Consider the following 23,004-nt stretch of genomic DNA (forward strand, 5'->3'; position numbering starts at 1 on the left):
TGTAATTATTTATTTTAGCTTTGGCTGTAAGACCAATCTGTCTATAATGTTGTAGAAATGCGCGTCTAGATGGCATCATACACACGAAATAATAAAAAAGAAAGGCCCTCCTCCAAATTACTGAACTTTTTCAGAACTTCTCGACTGTTAAGCGAATTTTTACACTGCGTAAACAAAAAAAAAACTTTTATTCCTTACATAATTTGCACAAAATAAATACCAAATCGACGGATTGGGAGGAAACAATTATTACCGTTCACTCCGATGCTCCATGAACTTATATCATTAAAAAGACACATCATGCTATCTTCCTTACATAAACATCACATTGCAAAAAGGGCGATGTCGGGATTTGAACAGAGATCGGCTTCTTTAAAGACCACCATTCTTAACTTAAAACCAACTAGGCTCCCTATATTTCCCTAAGCAAGACACATTATACGATAGTCATGGCATCAACTACAAACTGGCAATTTAAAAATGTGCGTCGGCTGGGAATCGAACCCGGATCGACTGCTTGGAAGGCAACCATGCTAAACTTTAAACCACCGAAGCTCCGTATTATTTAATTATGCGACCTTTATTTGAACCAAAGTCAGCCTTAAATGTTGTTTAAAAGCAGCACACTCATTTTATTGATATGGTCCACTTTTAAAGGAAAATTATTCAGATATGAAAACATATTTCAGTTTGCCGCTGTCCACTTGGAAAAAATCTTTTGAAGATACTTGTTGAATTTCGGTAAAAGAAATGCGAAATCATAAAAAGCAACACTTTTACGCGTGGCGCAGCCTCAGTTTGGTCACATTACATCAAACATGTTAAACCCGGCACAGTGATCTTTACATTTGTCTGGTTTTCTAAGCGCGATATTGATGGTTTCAAAGATAACTATAATAAACTTTTATTACGAACATTCTTAGTACTACACGGCTTTTTAAAATTTCCTCGACGGTTATGCACGTTTTATAAAAATTTCTTTTGTACACTACATATTCTTAATATACTCTTATTTCTTCCACATTATAAATCACAGATCGACGGATTGGAAGGAATAAATTCTAACTGTTCATCCCGGCGCTCAAGGTAGTTTTATCCTTTATAAGAAACACTATGCGATATTCCCGACATAAACACCACATTGTAAAGGTAAGCGTCGTCGGGAATCGAACGCGGATCGAGTCCTTTGAAGGCAACCATGCTAAACTTTAAACCACCGAAGCTCCCTATTATCACTTAGCAATACTCTTATACGATACTCATGGCATTAATTACATACAAGCAATTTAATAATGTGCGTCGGCCAGTAATCGAACCCGGATCGAACCATCAACCATGCTAACCTTTACATCACCGACACCTCTACTTACATGATTCGGCCAAAAATATCATTTTGTGCGCAGAATGCGCGTAAACAAAGGGAATAGTTGTGCTGAAATTAAGCGACCTATAGTTAACCGATAGACCGCCTTAATTGTTGTTTAATTACAGCAAAATGATCATTACCTGTCAAGGTGTACTTACCTTTACCGGTGTTGAGAAGGTGTGTGAGCGGTCCGGTAGCTCAGTCGGTAATGCTACGTTTACACTATGTTCCCGGTGGCCACGGCAGCCCCGTTTGCCCGAAACGTATTTCGCCGTGGGCTTTTGGCCATTTTTGTCTCCATTAAAAAGTTTTGTAAGGTTCTAAGTTTCCTCACGTTTTATCAAGGTAACCGTGACAAGCCGTAGGGGCGAAAAAGTGGTTCGTCCAAGGCGCACTAAGGTCCGGGCGCGGTCTACCAGGGATGCATGTACGTTGCGTCCCGGTCCGATACGTTCTGATAGGATCCCTCACGTGTTCACGTCTTCATCTAGGTCTGATGCGTTTTCCACATTTTGTCAAGGCCTCCTATGCATCGAACGCGAACACCGCAGAGCTTTGGATTACGTTTGTGTCCACGGTATAAAGAAAATCTCCCAGGCAACAGCAATCGCTGTATCAGAATACTTCGACAAGTAAACATGAATTCCAAAGATGAAGAAGATTTTGTGTTTTCACCGCAAATGAAACGTAACGAAACGGCTATCGTCCACCCTAGCTTGCCGTGAAAACCGTGACAAAACGAAGCACAACGTGATAAAACTAGAAAGGAACTTCAGATGCCGGGGATTACATATTCCCGCCCCCCTATGGACGATTTATAAGTTGTGTAACGGCCTATTACGTACTGTCACGTACTGTCACGTGTCATTGCGTTTACCCCGTTTTACTACGACCTACTACGTTTCTCATCCACACCGTGGCTGCCGTGGCAATTTTTTTGACAGTTTAAAATTCTGGCCCGGCATGCACGGCAAAAACGGTCTGTCACGTTTGCATATCCCGTTCCCCCGCGCTGTCTAACGTTTATCCCGTTTTCTCCACGGTTGTCTGAAACGGGGCTGCCGTGGCCACCGGGAACATAGTGTAAACGTAGCATAAGGCAATTGCCCTGTCAGCGATGTGTCACCGGCTCGAACCCCGGTCTGGCGTTACGTTTTTACTCACCTTGTGATAAAAGGCGCCAAAACGAGAGGCCGTGTATGTATATATACTCAATGTCATATCCGTTGTTTCGTCGAGAACATGTTAACCTTGTTCTTATTCCTGTTAATTCGGGGACAAATTCCAACTTGGAGAGGGAAATATGTCACGGTATACTTACCTATACATGTGCTGAGAAGGAGTGTAAGCGGTCCGTGTCTCAGTCGGTAAAACACTCCTCCTGTCAGCGAGGGTTCCCGGGTTCGAGCCCCAGTCTGGGTGCACATTTTTCTCGTCTGAGACATTGATATGGTCAAATTTCAAAGAAAAAGCCTGCAATAATAAATACATTTTTCAATTGTCTGAACAAAGGCCTTGGTTTTCTATGCGCGATATTACTCTAATAAACCATTATTCCGAACATTCCAAATTTATACACGACTTATTAAATATTCCTCGACGGTTAAGCGCGTTATATAACATTTGTTTCTTACGCTATGTATTCTTAAAATACTCTTATTCCTTAGAATATTTACACATTATAAATCACAGATCGACGGACTGGGAGGAAACAATTCTAATCGTTCACCCCGGCGCCCCATGTACTTAACACAGTATGTGGATTTCTTTACATAAAACCACAGTGTAAAAATTGGCGTTGTTGGGAATGGAACGCAGATCGACTTCTTTGAAGACAACCATGCTAAACTTTAATCTATCGAAGCTCCCTTTATATTCCTAACAAGCAATTTAAAAATGTGCGTCGGCCGGGAATCGAACCCGGATCGACTGCTTGGAAGGCAACCATGCTAACCTTTACACCACCGACGCTTCTTATTACACGAAACGGCCCCAAAAATATTGTTTTGTGTGCAGTATGCGCATATAAAAGCAAATATCTGTGCTGAAATTAATATGCGACCTATATTTAAACGAAAGACCGCCTTAAATGTTGTTTAATTACAGCACAAACATTGCATTTATGTTACGGTAAACTTACCTTTACCAATGTTAAGAATGTGTGTGAGCGGTCCGGTAGCTTAGTCTGTAAAGCAATCGCCCTGTCAGCGAGGTGTCCCCAGCTCGAGCCCCGGTCTGGCTGCACGTTTTTGCGACCCTGTGACAAATGGCGCCAAAAGTGGGGCCGTGTCTGTATATATACTCAATGTCATACCCGTGGTTTCATCGAGATCATGTTAACCTTTTTCTCACTCCTGTTAATTCGGGGACGAATTCCAAATTGGCGGGGGAGTATGTCGCGGTATACGTACCTTTACAGGTTTTGAGAAGGTGTTTCAGCGGTCCGGTAGCTCAGTCGGTAAAGCACTCTCCCTGTCAACAAGGGGTCCCCGATCAAGGCCCCGGTCTGGCTGCACGTTTTTCTCACCCTGTGACAAATGGCGCCAAACGAGGGACAGTGTCTGTATATATATATATACTCAATATTCTATCCGTGGTTTCGTCGAGATTATGTTAACCTTGTTCTTATTCCGGTTAATTCGGGAACGAATTCCAACGTGGCAGGTGAGTATGTCACGGTATACTTACATTTGCAGTTGTTGAAACGTTGTGTAAGCGGTCCGGTACCTCAGTCAGCGACGGGTCCCGGGTTCGAGCCCCGGTCTGGCTGCACGTTTTTCTCACCCTGTGACATTGATATGGTCCAATTTCAAAGGAAGAATCTGCATTGATAAATGCATATATCAGTTTGTCGCAGCCCTGTTGGTAAAAAACTATGGAGGATATTTGTTGACTTTTGGTGTTATATAAGAGTGATCATAAAAAGCAATGTTTTCACGAGTGGCGCAGCCTCTGAGGTTGGCCACATCATTTCAACGTTGTTAAACCCGGCACAGTAATCTTTTCGATTGTCTCAATATAGGCCTTAGTTTTTTAAGCGCGATATGGATGGGTTTAAAGATAACTATAATAAATCGAGCATTCTTAAGTAATACATAGCTTTTTAGAAAATATTCGAAGGTTATGCGCATTTTAAACCGGTTGTTTTATACACTACTTATTCTAATAATACTCTTCTTTCTAAGATTATCTACACATTATAAATCACAGATCGACGGATTGGCTGGAAACAATTCTAACCGCTCACCCCGGCGCACCATGTACTAATGTCCATAAAAAGACACAGAATGCGATATTCTTACATTAAGACCACATTAAAAATTAAGCGTTGTCGGGAATCGAACGCAGATCGACTTCTTGAAGGCAACCATACAAAACTATATAACGCTGAAGCTCCCTGTATATTCCTATGCAAGACACATATGACGATATTCATGACATAAACTATATAATATAAAAATGTGCGTCGGCCGGGAATCGAACCCGGATCGACTGCTTGGAAGGCAACCATGCTAACCTTTACACCACCGACGCCTTTTACTACAGAGTAAAGCCAAAAAAAATATCTTTGTCCGTGAGGTACGCGCTTATAAAAAGGGAATAAATTGTGTTGAATTTATGCGACCTATTCTTAACCGATAGTACGCCCTAAATGTTGTTTAAAAACAGCACAATCATTGTATTGAAACTGTCCATTTTTCAATAAAAAAGGTCTGCAGAAATAAATACATATTTTAGTTGACATTGTCCTCTAGAAAACAAATCATAAAGCATATTTGTTCAATTCCGGTGTAAGATAAGAGTGATCTTATCAAGCAATATTATCACGAGTTGCGCAGCCTCAGTTAGGTCACATCATTTTAAACATGTTAAACCCGGCACAGTGATCTTTTCGTCTGTCTGAACAAAGGCCATGGTTATTATCGCGCGATATTAACGGTTTTAGAGATAACTATATCAAACCATTTTTCCGAGCATTCTTAAGTTATACACGGCTTTTTGAATATTCCTCGACGATCATACATGTTTTTTTAACATTTGCTTTGTACATTACGTATTGTAAAAAATATTTCATTTCTTACAATATCTGCACATTATATATCACAGATCGACGGATTGGAGGGAAAAAATTCTAACCGTTCATCCCGGCTCTCCATGTATATAGTTATATCCTTAAAAAGACACAGTATTCGATGTTCTTTACAAAAACAAAACACATTGTAAAAATAGGCGTCGTCGGGAATGGAACGCAGATCGACTTTTTTGAAGGCAACCATTCTAATCTTTGGACCGTCGAAGCTCCCTTTTTATTCCTAAGCAAGACATATTTTACGATATTCTTGGCTTAAATAACATACATGTAATATTAAAATGTGCGTCGGCCGGGAATCGAACCCGGATCGACTGCTTGGAAGGCAACCATGCTAACCTTTACACCACCGACGCCTGTTGTTTTTTACCACGGCCAAAAATTTATTTATGTCCAGTAAGCTTAATAAAAAGGGAATATTTGTCCTGAAATTATGCGACCTTTATTTAAACCATAGTCAGCCTTAATTGTTGTTTATAAGCAGCAGAATCATTATGTTGATATGGTCCAATTTCAAAGGAAATTTATTCAGATATGAATACATATTTCAGTTTGCCGCTTTCCACTTTGAAAAAAATCCATGGAGGATATTTGTTGAATTTTGGTGTAAGATAAGAGTGATCATGAAATGCAGATTTCACGAGTGGTGCAGCCTCAGTTTGGTCACATCATTTCAAACATGTTCAACTTGGCACAATGATCTTTTCGTTTGTCTGAACACAGGCCTTGGTTATAATTGAGCGATATTGACGGTTTTAAAGATAACAATAATAACCCATTATTCCGCACATTCTTAAGTAATACACGGCTTTTTTTAAAAATCCTCTATGATTGTACGCGTTGTATTACATTTGTTGTACATCACGTATTCTTATTTATTTCAATATATACACATTATAAATCACACGGATTGGGAGGAAACATTTCTAACAGTTCATTCCGACGCTCCATGTAAGGCCCCCATATATCCCTAAGTAAGACACAGTATACGATATTCATGGCATAAAGAACATACAAGTGTATCAAAATGTGCGTCGGCCGGGAATCGAACCCATATCGACTGCTTGGAAGGCAACCATGCTAACCTTTACACCACCGACGCCTCTTATTATACGGTACGGACCAAAAATATTGTTTTGTGTGCAGTACGAGTACATGTGTATAAAATATGCTTAAATGATGTGACCTATATTTAAGCGAAAGTCCGCCTTAAATGTCGTTTATAAACAGCACAATTATTATATTGATATGATCCAATATAAAAGGAAACGTCTGCAGAAATAAATATTTATTTCAGTTTGGCACTGTCCTCTTGAAAACATTTCATAGATGATATTTGTTGAATTCGTTGTAAGATAAGAATGATCATGAAAAGCAATTTTTTCACGAGTGGAACAGCCTCAGTTTGGTCACATCATTTTAATCATGTTAAACCCGACACAGTGATCTTTTGGAGATCGGAAACACATGATGTATATTATATAATATTATTTTATAAACGTCCAAAATGTTTTCCATTTAACTCCATGCATAGTGCACACTTTCTCAGGTCATTTTGTAATAAATAGAAGCGACGGTGGTGTAGAGGTTAGAATGGTTGCCTTCCATGCAGTCGATCCGGGTTCGATTACCAGTCGACGCATATTCGGACTCCACACGCTTTAACCAGCCCAACTGCGTTCATAATCTGATACTGACATCAATCTCGCAATTCATTATTTACATTTGCACCAATAATTCATTGTTTTATTCAAGAATTGTTAAAAAAATACTACATTCTTTCTCATCCATTCTGTAAAAGGAATAACATGACTATAACCGGAAACAGTTTATGAAATTACGTAACAATAACGCGGGTAAAAAAAACACACTCACTATAAATCACTTTTAAACGTAAAACATGTTGAAACACTAATGACAACAATACATTTAACATATAATAAATTAACACTTTCTTGCATGTTCATACACGTTTTTCGGGAACTGCTGACAAATTACAAACAATATCAGGATAAACAAATTTCAATTTACATACAAATGTATATATATATATATCCCCTTTTATCCGATGATTCACGATCCGATCATATCCGGAGAAGTTGCGTTTATCGGTAAATATTCGCAATTGCCGAAAGGCAGTTCATTTAAATAAGTAAAGTTGAGGTGCAAATATATAATGTGTTTTTCAAAAACATAATTGCCTTGAGCGTCCGTTGAACAAAAATCTTTCAAGCAGTCGATCCGGGTTCAATTTCCGGCCGACGCATATTTTATAATGCGTAGAATATGCAGGAAATAAGGATATTTCTTTATTAAAGTGATACTCTTATTCAAAATAAATGCATACACATGTATAACAAACGTCAATTTTGAGTGATAAATCTTTTAGTACTTACAAAATATTGCATTTATGGAGAATATTAATTACTGATAACAAGATTGTAACCGTGTATTTAATAGCAGAAAGCGCAAAAATATTAAATGATTGGTGAATGATGAATGATTTTCTGTGATCTACTATAGTCTCATACGGTAGAATTAACGTGTTTAATGCTCATTTCTTTCTAATTAAACTCGGTATCCTTAATCAGAACCATTGTTTCGACATTTATTAATGCATCCCTTTTATTTAAACAATATTATTAATTGTGGTAAATCTTATTTGGGCGTAAGAGTGCGTCTTTAACCGACGCGCACATTTAAAAAAAATGCAATTATTTGGAGAAGAGGCTCTATTTCATTTTCATAATTTCGAGTTTAAGCGCATTTTTACAAAAGTAAAACTATATACTATTTGGCCATACGAAGTAATTTTGAATACTAAAAAAATAATAATAAATATCACATGGCCCTGTTCTTAATCCTAGTATATTGGCGGCCTTTGCAAGGATAATAACACTTACAGGTTTACCAAGCGGTATAACTGACAGGACCATATTGGACACATTTCATTTTGGAGTTGTCCTTCTTGCCTATTATGGTATTAACTCCGTATACTATAACATTCGGAACTCCTCGGCCATTTTCCATAGAAAACAACCTCGGCTGTATATGGGTGGTTTACAATGTCAGAATACATTACATTTACTACTTTTCAAGCAGATTGTGTAGTTATTTCAACTTAGCAGTTTAAAGTTATGATTCTATTTTTGAGAATTTGAATTATTTATGCAAATAAAAACTTCACTGGCAATCATTTTAAACTGAGACATACACATACAGGTTTAAACACTACTATTTATAAATACTATTATAATTATTAGCCGAACTACTTCTACTCATGCACCGGCATACATCCGAGGTTGTTTTCGATGGAAAATGGCCGAGGAGTTCCGAATGATGCTACAATTGTTGAAAAACAATATTAGCACCCCTTTTATATAGGCTTTTTTATTCATCCCAAACTAATTTTGGTTTCTGCGGTTTGGAAACCTGTTTCAAAAGTTTTGTTTGAAGTTACAAATGCATGGTTTTATGTACAATTTCACCAGCATGATGTAGTCATTACTTCTGAATTTCTTCAAAACAATGACATCGCAGATGGTCAATTGCTTGTTTTAACTAAATGGTGTTCCGGCGCGTGTTGGATCACTGTCCGCCATGTTTTTTTTTCAAATTGAACTAGTTTATAAATAGAACGAACCGACTGAAAGAGCCTCCAGAGGAAGTTTCAGTTTTTGTAAAACAATCAATAAAACTGGTTTTTATTTTATTTGCCGCTTAAACTGTAATAAAAAATACACAGTTCGTGAAACCGATTTTAAAACCAAAACTAGTTTATTACCAACAAAAATGCCCTTAAAGCTGTACTCTCACAGATTGACCAACAACTTTTTTTATTTGTCTTGGAAAAAACAGATCGTAGATTTTCATATTTCCGTTCGAGAATTAATGTTTTATGGCTTAAACTGTCACTAACGGTTTAAGAAAAATGCATAAAATATAAATATTTGAACTTATATATAAAATTCTGCGATCTGATTTTTTGTCAGCAGTCTTATATTACTGGTTTCCATTGATTTTCGCAAAAATTGGCTCGTGTCAAGACAAAAAAAGTTGTCAAAACGTTCAATCTGTGAGAGTGCAGCTTTATTGAACTTCAGTTGGAAACATCTCGGCCATTTTCAATCGAAAAAAACCTCGGATGTAGGGCAAGTTACACCAATTCGGTAGTGGTTTGTGAAATAAAAAACAGGCTGAATACGCTAGATCTAGTTCTTATTGTTGACATTTTCAACGCATTGTTAGTCCTCGTCAGCAGATATGGTCATTTTTCCGAATACACAAGTGGAGATTTATACCTGTGTATGGTCTTTGGGGTCATGACGTACTTGCAATCAGTGTTATCTTAAATGCAATTCGGTCAATTGTCAGACTAGTGAATATATAGGATAATTAATTAGTGGAGTCTGCCCTTAAAGCAGCACTCTCACATATTGACCATTTTAACAACTTTTTTACTTTTTGTCTCGGAAAGGGCAAATTTTATTCGTAAATATCTGCAAACCAATGATATAAGATTGCTGACAAAAACTCAGATCGTACCATTTTCATATTTCCGTTCGAAAATTAATAATTTATGGCTTAAGAAAAATGCATAAAACATCAGTTTTTGAACTAGTTTACAAAAATCTGCGATCTGATTTTTTTGTCAGCAGTCTTATATAACTGGTTTCCATGTTTTTTGGCATAAATTGGCTTGTTCCAAGGCAAAAAAATAAAAAAAAGTTGTCAAAACGTTCAATCTGTGAGAGTGCAGCTTTAAAGAGTCAACCCGGGGTTACCATAAATACCAAAGTGTATCTGCTTTAACCATGTTTGGGAGTCAAACAATTGTATAAACTATGGCAAATCTTTTGGGAGTAAAAGTTCATCTTTAAATAATTTAAAGATGAACTTTTACTCCAAAAGATTTGCCATAGTTTATACAATTGTTTTCATTTACCAAAATAAGAAAAAGAAATGTCGAAAACAATGGATCGTATGAAGGATTACAAGTTTAATTGAAAAAGGTGCAGAAAACACGGTATATCTACCTTTTGTGACTATAGTAGATCACAGTAAATATTTTAGCACTCACCAATCATTTCATAATTTTGCGTTTTCAGCTATTAAGTACACGGTTATAAACTTGTTATCAGTAATTAATATTTTCCATAAATGCATGATTTAGTAAGTTAAAGTTTTATCCCTCTAAATCTATGTTTGTTATGCATGTGTATGTATTGATTTTGAATAAGAGTGTCACTTTAAACGTTTCCAGCGTTCAATTTTCAAAAAATATTGTGGATTTTGAAATGTTCTATATAAAAAAAAAATACCATTAATATAAACGAAAAATAAAGAGTTACCTTAAAGGGCAAATGACACCAGTTCGGAATTGCCTACTTATTTTTAAAATTTCAATCGATTGCAATCGAACGTCGTATGTCACAAGGCTACTGCACACTTTTGACTTATTATGTCCGACATGTGTGCATGAGGCGTCGGTGGTGTAAAGTATGGAAGGGTATTTAAGTAAAAAATCAATTCATGTACATGCATTATTCTTGTATGTAAATTACATTAATATTATGGTAAATATATATTCTATCATGACTGCTAACATGTGTATTCATACTAGTGACATGTGTATTCATACTAGTGACAACTGCATAGTCTCAAATGGTAAATCGACATTCTATTATTATTACCAAGATGTTTATGCATGCTATTGCGTGTAAATAATAACCGTCTTATTCGTGCATGTAATTGAGCGAGTTCATTGTGTTGCTTCATTACTTCTGCATGCAGCATAATCAAACTTTCCTTCAACATGTAGATTCTAATGTTAAAATTGCACTTCTACCTTATATCAATTAGAAATACACAAATTCAATGTTCTGATTTTTGCAATATAAGCACTCATAACGCACAAAGCATTGTGCATAGTGTTATTCGAGATATGGAAGGGAACCAGTAATAAAAAAACAAAATTCTAGCGCAAATTGCTATAAACGGGAGGTCACTCTGTCAAGCATCTTCATAACTTCGGGATTTTCCGTGACGAGACGGTGCATGGATAAACATTACCCGATTCCTACAGCCCCAGATAATACGATGAACAACGACGATAACAAAACAACACATATTATATACACGTCGTATGAGGTAAATATCAATAAACATACATTGTACATTGAAAAATTACATTAAACAAGCCGCAACATTCCTACGTCTTAATCAGGAGTATATATTTGTCCAAATAGAAGTTTATATTTGTCGACCGCAAGCATGCAATTCGGATACGTCAATCCGGATACATTGGACTTGCAACTTGTGAGAAAGTTTTAATGTTTTACTTGCAACTTGTGCGAAAGTTTTAATGTTTTACAAATTGGGTTGTACACGTTAAATGACTCATCGCAAACTGGAACAATGACTATTCATCTCACAGTTTCTATATAAATTTAAAAATCTGAAGAAGCAAAATCGTTCTACAGTGTTCAAGGGAAATCGACATTGTCTGGTCAGTGCAAATCTTATAATCAATTTTAGTTTTGCACTAACCGATCGGTATAAAGTTCTGTTTAGACGTAAATTGTACTTTTATGGAGATATACCTAGTGTAGGACAATGATTTGAACCCACGTCTAACTTGCAAGACTGGCCCCCCTTACCTAATCTGAGCCTACTCTGCCCCTAAACCAGCTCTTTTTACGATTTTTGATATTTTATGTGGCTGGTGTAGGGTCAGAGGAATTTCTATAGTGAAAATGTGGGACTTTGCTCCCCCTCGCAGGAGAGGAACTTAAATCAATATATCTCTGTAACCATGCATTGGATTAATATTTCAATGTTACAAATATATTATCAATATATTTATTAACCTATCTGAACTTTAACTTTTGTTTTTTAAACCATTAGGTCTTAGTTAGAGGCAATCCAATTCAGAGTTATCTGACAAATCAAATGCCTCATGTATAAATGTACTTATGCCATACATATTTGCTGTAACCTTTACCACAACATATCTGAGGTGTACAAAACATTTTTTTCTGTTCAGATAGGTTCAATAATATCTATATAACAGATGCATAGTGTTAAAATGTTTATTAAATGATGTTTTACAAAGATATAGTGGTTTAAAGTTCCTCTCCTGCGAGGGGGAGGAGAGTCCCACATTTTCACTATAGAAATTCCTCTGGCCCTACACCAGCAACATGAAATATCAAAAATCGTAAAAAGGGCTGGTTTAGGGGCAGAGAAGTCTTTGAAATTATGTAAATTCATGCCGTTACTAACTGAGCCACTGTTTACTCTGAGGTCCCCAGCTAGCTCAGTTAGCGGTAGAGAGCAGGATTTCTAGTGTCACGGGTTCAATCATCACCAGGTATATATGCATTACTGGAAAAATAATAAAATATCTAACCAAGAAATCACAAATGGAGGGGGCAAAATTTAGCTCAACTATTATTGGTAAATACCGCCAAGACACACAAGCTAGGACACAAAGACACTAACAGTAGTGGGTAATCTATTTCAAAGCTTTAAAATATGTACTGAAAGACATCAATTATAATGTTTTAGTCCGTCAAAATCTAAATAACGTGTTTTAATAGTGTTAAATAGTCCATGCATATTATGAGTGCCATGAGAGGTACTGTTTCATAAGAAACACTAACAGTTAATTGGTTGACGACAAACCTAAATAACCACTAGGATTTAGGGCCAGGGTAGGGTTAATAAGGGTTAATAAGATCAATTTCTACTTGATCCGGCAAGGTTAATAACATAGAAATAGACATTCTAAACCAGTAAAGACAAAGGGGAACATTTGGTTGAGACTTTGAGCCCTTTCTACATTTTTGTAATTATTACAAACAAAAACGATTTTAACCGGTAAAAATGATTTTATGTGATATTTTTTTTTAGTTCTTAACTGCTTAATACCTAGTACAGTGCTTTAAAGTAGCTTTCCCTTAAAGTTGAGGTGTCTTTGCATGTCCTTGTGTGTCTTAGCGGTCCTGAGGTGGCTATTTCACAAAGATTATTTGCAATGGTTCTTTTGTAACCCTTTAATAAGTTGAGCGATGTAGGACCACTATGTCTCTTGTCTAAATTAAAGATGGGAAGAGCCTAACTTGAGCCAAAATGAGTTGGAATATTGAAAATCAGTAAAACATTAAGCATTTTACTGTTTTAATCTTTTGAAGTTTGATCATACGATTGACTTGAGCATGAACAAATTTTCATATTTACGGGCCTTATCTGTTTATCCAGATTTTTTCTTATTATCTATCGTAAAATATGTTGTTGTTTTTTAAATTTATGATAGACAATAAGAATTATTTATATTTTTCTTATTTGTCCTATAATTACATGAAAACACAAGTAGTAAGTTTCTTACAGTCAATCATGGTTTTTGCTTTACTGTAATTATGTATAATTTGTTTTCGTATTGTCTATCATAAAATATATTTATTAAAATTTATGATAGACAGTAAGAAAAATATTTCATGATAGATAATAATGAAAATAATGTCTGATAGACAGTAAGAAAAAAATTCATGATAGACAATAAGAAATATTTAATTTAAACATATGTATTAAAATTTATGATAGACAGAAAAATATTTCATGATAGACAATAATAAAAATATGTCATGATAGACCATAAGAAATATTTTTCATGATAGACAATAAGAAATATAAAAAAAAAAAATTCTTATTGTCTATCATAAAATATGATAATATTTATGATAGACAGAAAGATATTTCATGATAGGCAATAATAAAAACAAATCTTGATAGACAGTAAGAAATATTTTTCATGATAGACAATAAGAAATATATATTTCATGATAGACAATAAGAATATTTTTTCTTATTTATCATTTACATAAAAAAATATTGTCTATCATAAAACATGGTTTTCTTAATTGTCTTTCCTAAACATATATATTTTATTTATTTTCTAATATAAAATGAATCTTTCATACTGGGATTAATCTTATCAATAAAAAAAATAGAAATGAACATTACTGTTCATTTAACTTTAACCATTGTTTATCTGCCATCATATGGCTTCAAGATAAGTTTAATGAATTTTATTATAATAATAAGGTAATAAGTGATACTGGTTATGAAAGTTTATCTTAAAAGCAGGGGAGAGTCCAGGAATAGACGTTAGAGAGGGCATAACTATGGGGCGTACTCCGCTCCCCAAAAAAAGCGCATACCTAAGGGGCGTACTCCGCTCCCCAAGAAAGGGCATACCTAAGGGGCGTACTCCGCTCCCCAAGAGAGGACATACCTAAGGGGCGTACCCCTCCCCCCAAGGGTCCGCTAGACGTAAGCAATTTGTGAAGACATCAGGAAGACATACAAGTGAACATAACACATCGGTGGCCTTCAAGTAGTGGTGATATTGACTTCATGGCATATCTTGCACATGTTCAAGGATTGCGTTCTGCTACAAGACTGGAGAAAATAACTTTTTTCTCAGTTTTATGGCATGTATGCTTTTCTTGTTTTCAACAAATATCACACGGATGATGGATACATTTTCACCAGTATTGGAAATTGTTGGAAGACGTGGAAACTGTTGTTTATATACGGATGAAGAAACATCAAGAGGACATAATTAAAGGAGGTTGCGCTGTTTGAATTTGTTGTTTTTATGAGTTCACATCGCCTGCACATGATGGCATTTGAAAGGTGTAGTTTATTAATTTCCACTCCTTTGAGATAGAATGCAAACTTTGAAGACTTTAGTGATGGGGCATGTGCCGGGTGTGCCATCCCCCCTCCCACGGAAGCGTTTGTGTTAACTGTTGGTCATTGCAATTGCTCATTGATCTGTGATAGACTGCAGACTGTGAGCAGAAATTATTGATTGGCAATTGAAGCCAATTCTATTTCTTTCTCACTTACACTTGTTTGATCAATGTACTTTTCTTTATATTATCAAAGAACATATTTGATGCAAAAAATAAGATATATCAATTGATTTTGTTAATATGTACCTTCAAATGTCCATAAAAGAAATGGTATATGATATGGTTATTTTTGTATGACATACATAAATATCAATTAAAATATTTCTTTGATAGACACTAACAACTTCGTATTAAAAGGTACATATTATTGAGATGCGGACAACAGTTTCATAAACGTGATACTTTTAAGCCTAAAATCTGTTTGCTCAATAGCCTATTTCGTCAAGCTAAATAATCTGTGATAGACAACAGTTTCAACGTATTTATAAACGTTGCATTAAAATAGTTCATGATAGACTCCTAAAAAAGTATGGAATATACTATAATATAGTAATATTGCCTTTCCTTTTATAACATAAAAGTAAAAAAAAATATCACGACAAAGATGAACGACATTAATAATTCTGATGGCCTCAAGCAGGTCCGATCATAATTTAGGATAGACAACTGGGCCGACCAGAGGGAACACGCTCCTCGCGGTAGGAATTTGCCGTGGTATTTTTTTCAGGTAACACCGGTGCGCACCTTGCGAATCACGGAAACAACCGAAGATAATGGTCCCCAGCTTAATATGAATTTAGCTTCGTCACGGATTTATACAAATGCTTGTTGTCTACTGCTTGCTGGCTGTGTTATAGTACTGGATGTTTTCGCTTAGCATAACCTTAACTTATTAATTTGAATTATAAATAAACTATTCGTTCAGATTCACGCAAGCAGTTATTAGGCAGTAGTCAGCAGACATTTGTCAGTCTGTAGATAAAATCTAAAATTAACAAGTTTCTAATATATGGCAGCAATTTGGAATTAAGAAGTAGTAAAATCTCTAAATGTGCGTAACATTTGTATGAATGCACATGTAAGCAGTAATGATAGAACAAAGATTTACCATAATATCAATGTAATTTACATACAAGAATAATACATTTATATGAATATCATATATGGCAGCTATTTGTAACTAAGATGTAGTAACATCTCTAAATGTGCGTAACAATAGTATGAATGCGCATGTTAGCAGTAATGATAGAATATAAATTTACCATAATATTAATGTAATTTACATACAAGAATAATTCATTTATATGAATTGATTTTTTACTTAAATACCCTTCCATAGTAAAGGTTAGCATGGTTGCCTTCCAAGCAGTCGATCCGGGTTCGATTCCCGGCCGACGCACAATTTTTAAATCCCACATGTGTGCATGAGGCGTCGGTGGTGTAAAGGTTAGCATGGTTGCCTTCCAAGCAGTCGATCCGGGTTCGATTCCCGGCCGACGCACATTTTTTAAATTGTGTAGTTTATGTAATTAATTAATTTCTTTGGTGTAATAGCAAATTTGCCTACCAAGATGACGACCTTGGATCGATTCCAGGACGACGCATTTTTACAAGGTTATGTTTATGTTAGGGATATCGTAAAATGTGTCTTTTTAGGTATATAATTACATGGAGCATCGGTGTTCTAAAGTAAAGAATACTTCCAAAATCGATTAATGTTTGATTTCCGACGGACGCATATGTGAAATAAAGGGTAAATTATAGAAGAAATAAGAGTATTTCTTTATGAATATAGGGTAGCGTGTAAAAAAAAAAACGATTTTTATCTAATTATTTAAAAAAGGGTTCATTTTTTATTATTTCGAGTTCAACACGACATATAGAAGCGCATTTCTACAATAGTAAAAAAACTGATTGATCAAACCACGTAATTCAAAAATAATAATGTTATTACATTGCCTGTAACGATTGACAACAAGCGGTACAACTCATACCAGCATATTGCAGACATCTGATTTTGGAGTTGTCTTTCTTGCAAATATTGGCATTACTGAGTATGATATAATTGTTCAAAAAACAACATTAGCTTCCCCTTTAATGTATGTATACTCGCGCCAACAATAACCTAAACACTGATAAAAACTGGCGTACTCTTACGAAAGAATCTTTACGTAATAAACACATTCCACAAGATTTCGCCCTTGAATAATTTACAAACAAGTAGACTGTTTCATAATACCCACACAATTGTTCCGATACGAAATTGCAAATATGAAAGGAGGAGGGGGAGGAATTAACAAAAGTTTGCCAAACTTGATTTCCTATCCTATATTCTTTATTGTATTTTTTGCTCCTAAATTATGTAAATTTACGAAAACAAATATGTTTGAACTAAACTGCATAGATGTAGTACTAAAATTCGACATGAAGCTACAGAATGTCATTCAGTGTTTTGTTATCGATTCTCAGTATTGTTGTATTCTAAGAATATGGAGATACACGTTGACAACTTCGTCAAGAAATCCACGTACATTTTAGTCGTTCTCTAAATATTACGGTTTTAGGAAAGTTTATGTATTATACCACAGGGGCAGGGTGCGTTGATATGTCACATCCTATGACCACGCCCCCTCCCTCCCCCAATTTAAACAACACCAACAACAAACAAATATATAAAAAATAAATGAATATTCCCAGGCTTATTAATAATGATGGGGGGAACTGTTACTAGTAATAACTATCAAGAATTATACATTTTATAGACTTCTAGTACAAAGGTTATAGAATAATAGGATAATATGTATAATTCTTGTTAGCTATTACAATTTACAGTTCCCCCATCATATAAGTAAGCCTGGGGATTTTTATTTATTCTTATTCATCTATTTTTTATGTATAGATATATATGTATTTTTATATATTTATTTTTTTTTGTGGGGGAGGGTGGGGCGTCGCTTATAGGGTGTGGCTTAAAAACGCACCCTGCCCCTAGGTATAAGATGCCTAAAATCTGGTACTAATTAACGCTCCACGGGTAACGAAGATCCCCAGAAACAAAGTATGACCCAATTGAAATTCGGTATCTAATTGCATCAGCCGCCCTTTGAAAGTCAGATGACAGCAAGTCAAATTATTAAGTATATCAATATTACTTATAACGTGGCCTCCACGCTGGCGAGTCCATCATGGATTTGGCCTTGGAAAACGTTTATCTAACGTAATATCTAAAAATAGAATTCTAGCTAAACAGGTCCGGGCTCGGCTTCCCGGGATAGAAAGCTTCGTAACACAACGTTGTGCAATAACTTCAACGATTTCTCTACGTTTCTGATTTTGGAAATTCCCACGATCACGTGACCTACAAGGTTGGGAGAATTTGACCTACCGCATGCCATTTTTCACATTTATATGACCTTTTTCATCGGTTATTCCAAGTTTTCTTTTACATATGGCTAAAAGAATCCACAATGAATCTTATCTAGTGTCTAAAATCAAAATCATTCCTGTGAACGTATAATGCAATACGGAATTCCACAATTTTACATCAGTGAATTGCGCAGGTGTTAAGCCAATCAGAGCTGAGGTCAAGGTGTTTCCCGGCCGACAAGTTTTTACACGCAATAGGGGAAGTCCTGATTACCGATAGAAACCATGTGAGTGTGCTTTAATCTGACATTCCAAAGTCTTATTGCAAAAAGTTAGGACGTATAGTTACCAACAGTTTATTTTTGTGATTAAAGCAGTGTTTTAACAAATTTTGGACTAAAAATGACGCTACCAGATCACGAAGAAATCAGCATGCCTGAGAAAAAGTAAGTTTCTACTTTTTTTCTTCTTTTTGTCGCATTATTTGTATATATAATTTATTCCACGTGTCCTATTGATCGGCTAAGGTGGTCTTAAAGCTTTTGATGATAATAGTATTGCACAACTGGTTACCTGCGTTTCCTGGGAAACAACACTTGAGTTGCATGTTATAATTATTATTGTGTATATATATATATGGAAATGTCTAAGGTGTTTATCCCCTCCCCTCCGGGGGTAGGGGGGGGGGGGGTCACCATTATTACAGTTACACTTTCTCTCTAGTAGCACTGATATGAATTTATTTTGATGTGCTATAAACATATAAGTATTTAAATGAAGTATGTTATATATCAAATTCTAATATATATTTTTTATTATTCCAGAATTGAGAAGTCTGCAGGCCAATGCCTGTGTAAGGTCCTAGTGAGAGCGAGGGACGACGGAAGGCTTGTTTGTGGTGTGTTCGATAGTGCCAGCCGTCTCACCACGCGACCGGAAGAGGTTATGGTGTGCGTGCTACCGGAAACGGCGCCTGCGGACATCACAACGTCCATGCAACACAAGCTCATTGAGGCGTACTGCCTTGAAAACGACATACAAGTCATCAAGGTACGGTTGTGTAGCTTGTCAAATAGTCATCGTGGTGAAAAAGTTAGTATTAGCATTTATTTAAATTCATTCAACTTTGTACACTCATTTAGATTCGTATCTACAATGAAATCGTGACTTGTTCCTTTTTAACCGAGAGTAGTCGTTCTTTGCAATGTTAATTACGTAAATTTATGAAGTTAAAAATCAGGATGAGTTGAATGCAAGCCACTACAAAGGTTAAATGTTATTATTTATCACGCTTTGTGTGCATTTGATAAAGGTTCATTTAACGAAGAGTTGTATGGTATTACATTTTTAACTTAAGGAAGTACAACTCGGTTTCCGCGTATCAGGCCTACTGGTGTTTCCCCGTGTAGACATTTAACTTCCTAGAACATGATGGGATTAAAGTACACGAAGTCTAGATCATTAACGACGCACATGTTTGCTGTACTCCTTCCGAGAAATTCAGAGCGATTACGGATGTTGGCCATGTCAATATAATCACGTCCTCGAACAGTTCTGGGAGCGCAAAATTAATTTTAAGTAAACACATGCGTTTTGTTTCTTTGCAAAGAATACTTAAACTTGAAATTTTGACTATTGGGCTTGTCCCTGTCATGAGCGGATCCAGGGAGAGGGCGCCCCGCCCCCCCCCCCAAAAAAAAAAAAAAATAATAAAAAAATATCGACCTAGTTTGTTTTAATCTAGGAGTAAACAAAAACGCCTCTAAATGCATTCTTTTGGACTAGAGATTGTTAAAATGTGCTCCGAATCCCCCTTCCATCACTATAAACCAAATGAATTTTTGTTCTTGGGAAGGGGCGCAAGGCTAAGGTAACGCCCTTCAGTAACGCCCCCTTAAACGTCAAATCCTGGATCTGTCCCTGTAATGTTCATTTAAGGAATGAATCGCGGGGTTGATGTCATTATCGGGGTATGAACGCAATTGAGCTGGTCAAAATGTGTGGCGTCCGAAGTAGATTTTAAGCGTTTATGATAGGCAATTTAATGTGACACGTGGTTGATATATTGTTTGCTAATTTTGTTTTGGTCTCTAACATCTGTATTTCTTCTTTTCCAGATCAAAAACAGCGAGAAGATGGGAATCCTGTTGAACAAGGATGCCCAGTTAAAGAGCGAGATGGACAACCCTGTGACCACGCCCACTCTTGACACTTCCTGTGTGTTGGTCGAGTGGCCGCCCAAGCCTCACATCAATAAGCACGAGCATCGATTGCTGGATTTCATCTGGTCTAAACAAGTCACGCAGTTAGACCTGCCTATTTGAAGAGAGTTTACAGAAGGTCATTCACCATTAGTAGGTATGTAAAAACTGTGAAATGTTACCATTTTATACTTTTTAGCGGTTTACAAACAATCGGGAAAATGATAAAAAATGGTTTACAAAAACGGGGGAAATGGGTCATTGTTTTCTGTAATGAAGATGTCTGCTAATTGTTTGCTAATTGTTTTTGTTCCGTGACGCAAGCATTTGATGTATGAGTAACTTTCCATATGCTTCTGAGCTATGATTCTTTAAGTGCATGTTAAAATACTACCTCCCAGTTACTTAAACTGTTCAATGTTCTGTTTCGTTTGGTAGGACAAAATCTGGAACGGACTCATGCATTGATCTATATTTTATTTTTAAAGTTATTCTCGTGACGTAACAGTCAAAATCTAGAATACATTTTGGAAATGAGAGTGCATATCAATTATCATGTCATGATTTAAATTCCGTTTTAAATGGGGTCTCATTTTTTATTTTTCAGGAAAATACCAATAAAAAGGTTAAAATCCGAAACATGAAGAAAAAAAGAGGTTCAGAACCCGTTGAGTGTATATAACCCTGCAGCCAATGCCGCGAAACTCGGTCATCCGTATCAAATGGACGACCGGCGAAACTCAGTCATCCGTATCATTTGGACGACCACCAAAAAAAATGCACGTGGAACGGAAAAAGGACCATCAAGAATGGAATATGGAACATTTGTTTGGAAAGAAGAAACTGGTGTTATGGATTATCATGACACTAGAATCATAATCTAGGACGAAGCTATCCCCTTTGGGAACACACATTGTGTAACTAAAACTGTGTTACGTTCCTTGATTGTGCCTATAAATAACTTTGTCCAATGACGATATGGAGCATTCTAGAAGAACTAATCAGATTGATCGATTACAATGTTCTTTGCTTAAAGCATAATTATGATATTGTTTATCCGCATCAGTTTAAATAAAAGCTGTTGCATAAACGTGGGGTGTTTCAGGAAGTTCCTTATTTCGATGAACTGATTATGATGCTATTGGATGTATAACTTGCTCTAAACCTTTACTTTAATTGAGACTTTGCAGCTGCTCTGTTTAGTGCACTGTTGTTTTAATTGTTGAGGGTCATTAAAGGGGATCATACATTAGGGGTCATTGGTCATTGTACATTGTCATTTTGTATAAAATTGACATTTTGTTCATAGAGGACATTGTAAAGAGGAGGGAGGAGAGAAAAAATAGTATAACCAGCATATAACCTTCCCTGCGTTCACTAAGGGTGTTTGTAGCTAATACGTTTGTGAATTGGTTCCCTGCTCGCAGTAAATGGCTGTGATGCAGCAGGGATACACAATATTAAGTGTGAGCTAACGTAAGCTACTGTTAGCCATAACTGAATCCCAGGGCTGGGGTCATATGCAAGAAGTATTTTAAGTTGTTCATGTATATGTTAACGCCAATTTGGTTATTATTTTTGAATGTATATGAGATGTACTTTTATCAGTTATTAAGATGTACTTATATCAGTTATAAAACACTGCTTTTTCTTGGCTGTTGTTTGTGTATTATAATTCATTATTTAGGTGTGTTTAACGACATTGTTTAAATCCTGTTATAGGCAAAAAACTCTCTTGTTTACAAATCATTATGCGAACTATATCCAAGAAAACAACATGGTTTAAGTTTCTGGTATTTTCCAGATGTGGTTTGAAAAAAACAGTTATATTTTTAAAATGAAGTATGAATCAGTTGTCTTTATAATGAATTCAAATTAGCATTGTGATTTATTATTCTATTTTTCAGTTATGAAGATAAACACTTGCTGTTAATTATTTTTAAGGTTATGGTTATATCAAATGGGCGTATAATGTGAAAATTTGGTGTTTGTAAATAAATATATATGAAAAATTAAAACATGACTCCTTGTTTATTAATATTTCCCCGAAAAACGAATGGATGATCTTAACGTTCACGCTGTTGTTGTGTGGTTTTTTTCATGCAATTAGCAACACTTGGCGAAACAATTAAAAATATTAGATTAGTATCTTTCACAGCAAGAGAAAGAGACAAGAGTAAGCTGTTAGGTTATAGTTTTCTTCGATAATATCTTTTAAGG

At 35.8% G+C, this 23,004-nt stretch overlaps 1 protein-coding gene and 4 non-coding genes across 6 annotated transcripts; 2 read left to right on the plus strand and 3 right to left on the minus strand.

Annotated features, from left to right (window-relative positions):
- Positions 1-3,265: 3,265 nt before the first annotated feature.
- Trnag-ucc (transfer RNA glycine (anticodon UCC)) lies at positions 3,266-3,337 on the minus strand. Its single transcript has one exon. It is a non-coding gene; the product is annotated as a tRNA-Gly (tRNA).
- A 1,491-nt stretch (positions 3,338-4,828) lies between these two features.
- Trnag-ucc (transfer RNA glycine (anticodon UCC)) lies at positions 4,829-4,900 on the minus strand. The gene has a single exon. It is a non-coding gene; the product is annotated as a tRNA-Gly (tRNA).
- An 840-nt stretch (positions 4,901-5,740) lies between these two features.
- Positions 5,741-5,812, minus strand: Trnag-ucc (transfer RNA glycine (anticodon UCC)). The gene has a single exon. It is a non-coding gene; the product is annotated as a tRNA-Gly (tRNA).
- A 10,834-nt stretch (positions 5,813-16,646) lies between these two features.
- Positions 16,647-16,718, plus strand: Trnag-ucc (transfer RNA glycine (anticodon UCC)). Its single transcript has one exon. It is a non-coding gene; the product is annotated as a tRNA-Gly (tRNA).
- Positions 16,719-18,849: 2,131 nt separating this feature from the next.
- LOC128213026 (growth arrest and DNA damage-inducible protein GADD45 alpha-like) lies at positions 18,850-22,796 on the plus strand. Of its 2 annotated transcripts, XM_052918507.1 has the most exons (4): positions 18,856-19,029; positions 19,408-19,633; positions 20,701-20,941; positions 21,392-22,796. In XM_052918507.1, the coding sequence occupies exons 1-3, from the start codon at positions 18,986-18,988 to the stop codon at positions 20,905-20,907; spliced, it is 477 nt and encodes a 158-aa protein (XP_052774467.1). In that variant the 5' UTR covers positions 18,856-18,985; the 3' UTR covers positions 20,908-20,941; positions 21,392-22,796. The 2 variants fall into 2 exon arrangements, with proteins under 2 accessions (XP_052774468.1, XP_052774467.1); XM_052918508.1 differs by lacking the exon at positions 21,392-22,796 and having other exon boundaries at positions 18,850-19,029; positions 20,701-20,942.
- The last annotated feature ends 208 nt before the right edge of the window (positions 22,797-23,004 follow it).

Source organism: Mya arenaria, chromosome 13, assembly GCF_026914265.1.
Source record: "Mya arenaria isolate MELC-2E11 chromosome 13, ASM2691426v1".
Classification (NCBI taxonomy): Eukaryota; Metazoa; Mollusca; class Bivalvia; order Myida; family Myidae; genus Mya; species Mya arenaria.

Bases quoted from the DNA above. Each gene is read 5' to 3' on its own strand.
- LOC128213026 (XM_052918508.1), top strand. From the start codon at position 18,986: ATGACGCTACCAGATCACGAAGAAATCAGCATGCCTGAGAAAAA. The intron at 19,030-19,407 runs GTAAGTTTCTAC...TTATTATTCCAG, and splicing joins ATCAGCATGCCTGAGAAAAA to AATTGAGAAGTCTGCAGGCC. The intron at 19,634-20,700 runs GTACGGTTGTGT...CTTCTTTTCCAG, and splicing joins ACGACATACAAGTCATCAAG to ATCAAAAACAGCGAGAAGAT.